We start from the raw sequence: 10,019 nt of genomic DNA, 5'->3' as shown, positions 1-10,019 counted from the left end.
GTGAGAGGCTGCGGGGGCTGGTGCAGAGCAGGGGAGGGAGCCTGGGTGAGGGGCTACAGGGGCTGGCACCAGGCTTCAGGGGTGGGCTCAGAAAGCAGACAGAGGCAAGAGACATTTGAGAGCCTGGAATGACCAAGAGAAGGTTGGTTGGCATGTTGCCTGTGAGGTCCTTGCCTTTGGCAGTCTGTGGTGCTACTGGGACCAGAGTGTGTGTAGAGTGGGGATGGTGTGGCTCTGCCGGGGGAGGAACGGCCAGGAGAGCACCCTGGAGTAGGGAGCCAAGGGAAAGATGCTCTGGAGGAGGAAGCCAGCCAGGGCAGGGGTTCTCAGAGGCCCAGGGGAGTCAGGAAGGGCTGTCCCACATGGTGGAAGAGGACAGTTTGACCTGGTACCATCAGGAGGCCATGAAGGCTGGAGGAGGGATGAGGAGTGTGGAGGACCAGGACTGGGGACAGCGAGTGCTGAAGCTGAGGTTGGCCTGCCGTCTCCCATCTGCTCTTCCCCAGCAGGGTCCTATCGGACAACCAACTGCCCCAGACTTAAGTAGGACTGGGTCAAGAGGGGCACCAGAGAGCCCCTGTGGGATGAGGGCAGCTTCCTCTCCTCCCTCCTGCTCTCTCTGCTTCCTGTGCTGTGCCAGGTGTGCTGGACGGTGTCCAGGGGCAGCAGGCCCCACCCCCACTTCCTTTAGTGGCTTTCATTGACCTCGCACCCCCCCCTTCAGGCCATAGGGGGTGGATGGGCTGTCTTGGGTGGGGACCCTGAGGGAGGTCTATGGGGCCCCCACCTTCAGTCTGGTGGACATCTGGTACCCTCGAGGCTTCTCTGTCTCTCCGCCTGGCCAGATGATCTTCCTGTCATTAGGGATGACCTGGGGGTGGGAGTATGAGATGGAGGGTGGCCACGCAGGGGTCTTGGCCCCAGGACCCTAAGGCCCCAGCCCCCACCCCCTCATGACCCCCACCTACATGGGTGCCGTTGTAAATGCCCACTTGCACCAGCTTGCGGTTCTGCAGGTTCATGATGCTGTAGTTGGCGAACTTCCGGTCCCCATCCTCATTGAACTCCACACGACCAGTCACCCCGTCCGCATACTTGGAGGACATCAACACTCTAGGGGAGGAAGCATAGCTGAGGCTTCTCAGAGGTGCTCCTCCTGCTCCTTCTCCTGCTCCTTCCCCCTGCTCCTTCCCCCTGCTCCTTCCCCCTGCTCCTTCCCCCTGCTCCTTCTCCCTGCTCCTTCCCCCTGCTCCTTCCCTCTGCTCCTTCTCCTACTCCTTCCCCCTGCTCCTTCCCCCTGCTCCTTCTCCCTGCTCCTTCCCCCTGCTCCTTCCCCCTGCTCCTTCTCCTACTCCTTCCCCCTGCTCCTTCTCCTACTCCTTCCCCCTGCTCCTTCCCCCTGCTCCTTCCCCCTGCTCCTTCTCCTACTCCTTCCCCCTGCTCCTTCTCCCTGCTCCTTCTTCCTGCTCCTTCCCCTGCTCCTTCCCCCTGCTCCTTCTCCCTGCTCCTTCTCCTTGCTCCTTCTCCTGCCTGCTGAGCAGCTCAGGCTTTTCCCTTGTCCCAGTCCCAAGAACAGAAAGATCAGCACATGCCAGCCCCTGGACACCGTGGTGTCTGCCTGCACCAGATGGACAGTGCAACTCATGACAGCTGAGTGGTTTCTGGGTGCCAGACCCTGCTTCAAGGGCTTTCCATGGGTTAGGACGTTGTCCTCACAGCCATCCTGTCTTACAGAGAGGGAGGCAGAAGCCCAGAAGGATGCCTGCCCTCTTGCCAGCAAGTGGGGGAGAGGTTGAGTTGGCTCTAACCACCAGACTGTCCTGTCTGGCTGTGTGTGCGCGTGTGCATTGTACCCATCGGGTCACATCAGTGAACCTGTGTGCACACGTGATCCCTATGTGGGGTGCACCCCATGCATGTGCCTGTGTCACGTGTGTGTCATGTACCTGAGTCTGTGTGCACACATGGTTCTGTGTATGTGTATGCATGTGTGTGCACACGTGCTGCCTACATCGGCACTTATGTGGGCATTGTGAATGGTGGCTCTGCACATGCTACTCAATGGTTGGGGATCTGGGGGTGAGCTGGCATGGCATGGTGTCCAGGCGTGCTGTGAGCTAACTGCTGCCACACTACAGATGTTCATTTGGGTCTCTGGACCTAGGCCAGCCCTGGCTCTCTAAGGTTTGTGTGCTGTTCTTGGGCTCCTTGTCTGGCCTCCTGGGTCCCTGGAAGCTTTCAGTCCCCATCTGCATCAAGAGCCTCCTCCCAAAGGCTGCCAGCCCCACAGGGAGAGGGGTGCTGTTTCAGGGTGAACTGCAGTGTGGAAAGTAGGGCCGGGAGCAGTGGAGCCAGTCCCCACTCCAGTGACAGTCCCGGCACTGGTGTCAGTGTTGAGAAGAGGGCAGATGATTGTGCCATTAGATGTGGTGGTGCTGGAGGGGTGGGGGGAGAGGAGAGAAGTAACAGTGTCCAGAGGATGTTGGCAGCAGGCTCCACTGCAGTACCCCTGAGAGCGGCGCCGTCCACCTCCTGGAAGCGACCCTGCCCACCCCACCCCCTAGAGTGCCCGCACCCATCTCTTGAGGAGCGCTCCCCCAGTTCCCTAAGAGCGGCCCCGCCCAGTCCTGAGAGCGGCCATACCCAGCTCCGGAAAGTGGCCCCGCCCACCTCCCCAAAAGCGGCCCCGCCCACCTCCCCCAAGGGACCTCTCCCATTCCTGAGAACGGCCCCGCCCAGCTCTGGAGTGACCCCGCCCACCGCCCCAAGAGCAGCCCCGCCCAGCTCGGGAGAGGCCCCGCCCACCTCTTGAAGAGCGGCCCGGTCTTCCAGATGTTGGTGTTGCCCACGCAGCCCCGCGGCGGGTCGGTGATGTTCTCCTTCTCGAGGAGCTCGTGCACGGCCTGGGCCACCACGCCCACGGCGTCGCTGATGTGGGCTGACTCGTTCTTGCCGTTGATGAGCTGCAGCCCGAGGATGCCTGGGGAGAGCATGCGACTCAGAGCCCGTGGGGGCCTCCCCGTTCAGGGACCCCGCCAAGGCCCAGCACTCACCGTCCGGGGCGTAGCGCAGGGCGTTCCCCGAGATCTCGCGCTCCCCGACCAGCCACACGTACCCGGAGCCCGTCATGTTCAGCATCGCAGCTGCACGGTACACAGTGGCAGCATCGTCCTCGCTGTGGGGCAGACGGGGGTGACGGGCCAGGACTCCAGCACTCCCACCGCGGCGCTCCACAGGCCCAGGTCCTCCTTCTCTGGAGCAGGGACCTGCCCAGCCCCCAGCCCCTCCTAGATCGAAGCCTGCAAACCCCGCAGAGGCGCTGCTGCTCAAAACCCAGGAGCCTCCCAGGACTCCGTTGCTGGCCCTTACCTTGGGGGGAGCAGGGATGGAGTTGGATGCTGGTCCTTACCTTGCGGGAGCAGGGATGGGGTTAGATACCTGGTTTATAGGACTGACTTCCTACTTGTGGCCTGCACCTGTGCCCCCAGCATGCCCTTCCCTCCACCTTAGAAGGCCCTGATGGGGGCCCAGGAAGGTAATGGATCACCATTGATCACTTGCTGGCCAGATACCAGGCACTGCTTGAAGTGTTTTATGTGGATTATCTTATATAACTTTCACAATATCTCTGTGTCCCGAGGGGAAGCGGAGGCACACGGGACACACAAGAGTTGGTAAATGGCAGAGTCAGGACCCAAGCTCCTAAGACCTCCTAGACAAGCCACACCCCTCTGGTTCTCTATGTTCAAACGTGAAATGAGGGGTTGGGGGACTCTCCAGGTTGGTGAGATGCTGGTGGGATCCAGCGTCCTGAGGACGACCAGAGATGAGAGGCAGCTTCCCCCGGGCTCTGCACAAGCAGCTGCCTTCGCCCAGTCACCCAGGCCTGGGGCCTGCAGGAGGACAGAGCCCAGGCAGGCCTCACCTTGCAGGCATGTGCGGTCTTGAGCTCTGCCGGTGTCCTTGCAGGCGGGCCCCTGTTGACAGTGGAGCAGGGGACCTGTTCCTCTGGGGCTGGGGCCTCTCTGGTTATGAGAAGGACCTGGGGGCCTGGTGGGACTCTAGAAGCCTTTGGGGGTCTTCCCTCACCACCATCTGTCAGACCTTTCTCTGCAGGGCCTGTCCTGGCTCCAGGGGTCCTGGACTACCCCTGATACTTTGCTTCTCCAGGCATGGGCAGCGGGGTTGGGTGGATTGCTTGAGTGTTGGGTAATTTTCACAATGCTTGACTCTGGAAACCAAGGTGGCCCTCCCTTCCCTGAGGAGGGGTCTGCCCCCAATTTTCTCAAGAATAAGCTCACGAAGAAATGCAGACCTTCAGTGTTTGCTGTAGATGATGATGCTATTGGATGTCAGCAACACAAAACAGAGGTGCTCCCAGTAGCACTGGCCCAGTGCCCCAAATGAAAGTATCTAGCAGAGGCTCTGCACACTGAACACAACGCAGTTTGTCCAGCAAGACCCAACACCATGCATGTCATGGAGCAGCGTGCTCGCTATCAAAGTGCCCACCAGGGCCTGACAAACAAGCCCGTCTTCTTGACACAATTCGGGTCTATGACATGTGATGTGGTGGAATTATTAGGAGCAAAACAGTTGTAAACAAAAGCCTGATCTGTCCATCAAAACTCATCCGATCATTTTATGGAAATAGCTGATACCAATCAAGACAACTTCAGGAAAATGAAAAGTTTTGGAAACAAATTATCTGCATGCTATGGAAAATTGGTCAAAAATTAAGATTGGCATCATGTCTCTCTGCAAAACACCCTCAACAACCTTCACTAAGGAGGAGCCAAAATGTGACAGGTTGAAGATCTGGGGTCAAGAAGGCCTGTGCCTGCTGCTACCCAGGGCTTGCCTCTCTGCACTCCTGGGAGATGGGCATGCTGGGTGGGCCAGTTGGCCTCTGCTGTGGGACTTTGGCCTCCATTCCAAGGAGCTCAGCACATGAGAGGAGAGTCCTTTCCAGCCCTCACAGTCCAGAGCCATTGCACGGATTCAAGAAGTATGTTGGAGGCTGGGCACAGTAACTCATGCCTGTAATCCCAGCACTTTGGTGGGTGGATCGCCTGAGGTCAGAAGTTCGAGACCAGCCTGACCAACGTGGAGAAACCCCTGTCTCTACAAAAAATACAAAAAAATCAGCCGGGGTGGTGGTGCATGCCTGTATTCCCAGCTACTCAGGAGGCTGCGGCAGGAGAATTGGTTGAACCTGGAAGGTAGAGGTTGCAGTGAGCCAAGATCGCGCCACTGCACTCCAGCCTGGGTGACAGAGTGAGACGTCATCTAAAAAAAAAAAAAAGTATGTTGGAGCTGGGGGCAGTGGCTAACGCCTGTCATCCCAGTCTTTTGGGAGGCTGAGGTGGGTGGATCACTTGAGGCCAGGAGTTCGAGACCATCCTGGCCAACATGGTGAAACCCTGTCTCTACTAAAAATACAAAACTTAGCTGGGCATGGTAGCCTGCACCTGTAATTCTAGCTGCTCAGGAGGCTGAGGCACGAGAATCACTTGAACCTAGGAGGCCGAGGTTGCAGTGAGCCAAGATTGTGCCACTGCACTTCAGCCTGGGTGACAGAGCAAGACTCTGCCTCACACACCAAAAAAAAAAAGGCCACGGGTGGTGGCTCATGCCTGTAATGCCAGCACTTTGGGAGGCCGAGGCAGGCGGATCACCTGAGCTCAGGAGTTCAAGGCCAGCCTGGCCAACATGGTGAAACCCCATCTCTAATAAAAATACAAAAATTGGCCGGGCGCGGTGGCTCAAGCCTGTAATCCCAGCACTTTGGGAGGCCGAGACGGGCGGATCACAAGGTCAGGAGATCGAGACCATCCTGGCTAACATGGTGAAACCCCGTCTCTACTAAAAATACAAAAAACTAGCCGGGCGAGGTGGCGGGTGCCTGTAGTCCCAGCTACTCCGGAGGCTGAGGCAGGAGAATGGCGTGAACCCGGGAGGCGGAGCTTGCAGTGAGCTGAGACCCGGCCACTGCACTCCAGCCTGGGTGACAGAGCGAGACTCCGTCTCAAAAAAAAAAAAAAAAAAAAAAAAATTAACCAGGCACAGTGGCGCATGCCTGTAATCCCTGTACTCAGGAGGCTGAAGCAGGAGAATCACTTGAACCCCAGGGAGCAGAGGCTGCAGTGAGCTGAGATCACGCCACTGCACTCCAGCGTGGGCAACAGAGCAAGACTCTGTCCCAAAAAAAAAAAGAAAGAGGTATGTTGGTGGGTGTGTGGTTGATGTGTGCTGTGGTCAGTGTATGCATATGCATGGGGTATGGCATGTATGTAGCATGGGCGTATGGGTGTGCATATGGTGTGTGTGCTGCACATGTGTGTTGTGATGTATGTGCATGTGTACTGTGGGTACATGTATGTAGGTGTGCATATATCAGTGTGTGTCTTTGTATGTGGTGTATATGGTGGTGTGTGTGCCTCTACCTGTATGTGTATATGCACGTGTGTGTGGTGTATGCATGGTGCATGTGTGTACACATGTGGTGTGTATGTGGCATGTGTGCACATGCATATGTGTTGTGTATGACCTGTACATGATTCTGCATGTGTGGGTAGAGATGTATGAGTGGTGTGACGGTGTATGTACATGCATTTGCACTCATGTGTGTATGGTGTATGCATGGTGCATGTGATGTGTATATGGCATATGTTCACATGTGTATGTGTTGTGTATGACCTGTACATGATAGTGCATGTGTGGGTAGAGATGTATGTGTGGTGTGACTATGGTGTGTGTACATACATTTATGCACGTGTGTGTATGGTGTATGCATGGTGCATGTGTGTACATGCAGTGTGTATATGGCATGTGTGCACATGCATATGTGTTGTGTGTGACCTGTACATGATTCTGCATGTGTGGGTAGAGATGTATGAGTGGTGTGATGGTGTGTACATGCATTTGTGCACGTGTGTGTATGGTGTATGCATGGTACATGTGGTGTGTATATGGCATGTGGGTACATGTGTATGTGTTGTGTATGACCTGTCCATGATTCTGCATGTGTGGGTAGAGATGTATGTGTGGTATGACTATAGTGTGTGTACATGCATTTGTGCACGTGTGTGTATGGTGTATGCATGGTACATGTGGTGTGTATATGGCATGTGGGTACATGTGTATGTGTTGTGTATGACCTGTCCATGATTCTGCATGTGTGGGTAGAGATGTATGTGTGGTATGACTATAGTGTGTGTACATGCATTTGTGCACGTGTGTATGATATGTGCATACACAGGTGGTGTGTGGAGTGTGCTCATGTGCATGGATGTGTGGTATGCACATGGTTCCTGTGTGCATGCACCTGTCTGCCCTGACCATGTCCCTTTCCCTGGGCTGGCCTTTTTCTCAGGGCCATGTCTGGAAACATGACCTTAACCCTGAGGCTGGCAACATGGGGTCAACCTGTGGGACTGTAGTGCATGGCTCAGGGGCTCATTGGCCGACAGAAAACAGTGGAGAAAATGCCCCCTCCCTTATGTCTGGGGACCTGGGCATGGCAGGGTTCTGTGGATTGGCTTTGTATGTGATTTTTTCTCCCATGTCCTGTTGGTCACTCCAGTTAGAATGTAGGGATCAGGCAGGTCTAGCTTGATGTGAACTTGTCTATTGCAAAAGTGCCCAACAGTGGAACAGGTGTGTTTTAGGGTAATCGACTCCTTGAGTTGCCCCATCTGGGATGAAGAAATCTTCCACTTCCCAGCCAGCTGTCTATTCATTTGTTCACCTGCCTATCCATCCTTTTATCCCATCACAGCCACAGAATCTCTCTCCAGCTCTGTGATGAGTGAGGGAAGTGTAAACAATCCAGAAAATAACAGAAGAGGCCACAAGTGACCGGGGTCGGTGGCTCAAGCCTGTAATCCCAGCACTTTGGGAGACTGAGGCGGGCGGATCACAAGGTCAGGAGATCGAGACCATCCTGGCTGACACGTTGAAACCCCGTCTCTACTCTAAATACAAAAAAGTAGCCAGGCGTGGGGTCAGGTGCCTGTAGTCCCAGTTACTTGGGAGGCTGAGGCAGAAGAATGGCGTGAACCCGGGAGGTGGAGCTTGCAATGAGCCAAGATCGAGCCACTACACTCCAACCTGGGTGACAGAATGAGGCTCCATTTCAAAAAAAAAAAGAGGCCACAAGTTCGAGACCAGCCTGGCCAATATGGTGAAACCCCGTCTCTACTAAAAATATGAAAATTAGCCCGGTGTGGTGGCGTGTGTCTGTAGTCTCAGCTACTTGAGAGGCTGAGGCAGGAGAATCGCTTGAATCCGGGAGGCAGAGATTGCAGTGAGCTGAGATTGTGCTACTGCATTGCAGCCTGGAGGACAGAGCAAGCCTCCCTCTCAAAACAACGAAAAAAGAAAATTAACTTCTGAGAGTCTGGCTGGGCTTTTGCTGGGCTGGACTTTTTCTCAGAGGGGGTTTTTTCTGGGCGGGGCTTTCCCTGGGTGGTGCTTTTTCTGGGCGGGGCTTTTTCCTAGTAGCGGCTTTCCCCGGGTGGGACGTTTCTGGGAGGAGCTTTCCCTGGGCGGGGCCTTCCCTGGGTGGGGCTTTCTCTGGGTGGGGCTTTCTCTGGGTGGGGCTTTCTCTGGGCGGGGCTTTCCCTGGGCGGAGCTTTCCCTGGGCGGGGCTTCCCCTTGGCGGGGCTTTCTTCTGGGCTGGGCTTTTCCTGGGTTGGTCTTTTTTCTGGGCGGAGCTTTCCCTGGGCGGGGCTTTCTTTGGGGCGGAGTTTTCCCTGGGCAGTTCTTTTTTCTGGGCAGAGCTTTCTCTGGACGGGACTTTTATCTGGGCGGGTCTTTCCCTGGGCGGGGCTTTTTTCTGGGCGGGGCATTCCTTCCTTGGGACCAGTGCGTACGCGTACCTTGCCTGGTCAAATCTTTAAAAATCTTTTTTCCTGGAGCCAGGCCATCCCTCCCTGGGGCCCACGGTTGGATGAGTAGAGTGGACAAGAGACCTATGAGCCTAAAGCTGAGTGCGGGGGGCGTAATGGGGGATGATTAGTGCCTTTTTATAGCAGCTGCAGGAGAAGCAGGTGAGGCCCCGTGGGCAGCTCTAAGCAATAACCCTGCCTTGGGCTGGGAAGATTCCTGCCTTCTAGCCCGAGGAGCCCTGGCTGGCCCCACCCTGCGCTCTGCCCTGGTGAGGGGGCTGCACCTGTCTCCGTGCCAGAGGTTCGTTTGATGGACCCATGGAAATGGTGGCCTGCCCTGGGACTGAGAGTGTCGCTGGCTCTTTCCCATATGCAGGGCTGGAGGGCTGGGCTGTGTTCCTCTGGGCGTTTCGATGCTGTTTTGCTCCGCTCTGTTGGAGCCTAGCAGAGCTTTTAGGTCAGGGACAGTGGGGTTTTGGCTGTCCCATGAGGCAAGGCTACTCACCCTGCCCTTCCCTACTCTTGCTTTTCCTATTCCCAGTCACCCAGCCTTTCCCTTCCCAGGAGAACCTAGCCATTTGCAAATAGGGAGCTTTTTACAGTAGGCTTCTCCCGAGGTTGATCTGTGGCACCGGACCCTGTCCAGAGCAGCCTGATTTCCCGGGTACCTAACTGATTTCCCCTTAAGCTGCTGCTCCAGTTGTTGCAACCCTTCCGTTGGGAAGTCTGGCCCTCTCCCTGCCATGGGCCTTTTCGCCTGGCACATCTGCACATCACTTCCCTGGGCCTCGTCCCTGGCCCCAGCCCTGGGCCTTGTTTGCACAGGTTTGCCCCCTTGAGTTGCGGAGATTCCCAAGGGCAGGGTCTCCTCCATCTCCCTCTCCCACAGCCCAGCTCAGGGCAGAGGCAGTATGTGACTGTGGAATGGGGAAGGGCCCAGGGAGGGAGGCACAGATGGAGGGTGTCACATCAGCCATGCCGATAGGAGTGTGGGCGTGGGAGCGGGTGGGGTGTGGCTGTCCTTGGTGAAGGTGCTTTGGAAGCTGAAGGTCACTGTGCCCAAGAATGTCCCAGCTCTGGCTCAGATGGCGGGTGCTCGGCCAGGTACCACCCTGTGTGCAGTGTGTA

At 56.2% G+C, this 10,019-nt stretch overlaps 1 protein-coding gene across 12 annotated transcripts in view; it reads right to left on the bottom strand.

Annotated features, from left to right (window-relative positions):
* LOC105471967 (glutamate ionotropic receptor NMDA type subunit 1) overlaps positions 1-10,019 on the bottom strand; it is a 30,155-nt gene that overhangs the window by 9,627 nt on the left and 10,509 nt on the right. For all 12 annotated transcript variants that reach the window (XR_981418.3, XM_011724864.3, XM_011724865.3 and 9 more), the window contains 4 exons: positions 3,054-3,175; positions 2,806-2,980; positions 969-1,113; positions 788-871 (listed from right to left, as the gene is read on the bottom strand). Coding sequence is in view for 11 of the 12 variants with exons in the window: in XM_011724864.3 (XP_011723166.1) it covers positions 788-871; positions 969-1,113; positions 2,806-2,980; positions 3,054-3,175 (526 nt within the window). In the remaining variant the exon portion in view is untranslated. The remainder of the gene's footprint in view (positions 1-787; positions 872-968; positions 1,114-2,805; positions 2,981-3,053; positions 3,176-10,019) is intronic.

Source organism: Macaca nemestrina, chromosome 14 (genome assembly GCF_043159975.1).
Source record: "Macaca nemestrina isolate mMacNem1 chromosome 14, mMacNem.hap1, whole genome shotgun sequence".
Classification (NCBI taxonomy): domain Eukaryota; kingdom Metazoa; phylum Chordata; class Mammalia; order Primates; family Cercopithecidae; genus Macaca; species Macaca nemestrina.
The sequence above is the reverse complement of the archived record's forward strand: the minus strand, read 5'-3'. Positions and strand labels throughout refer to the sequence as shown.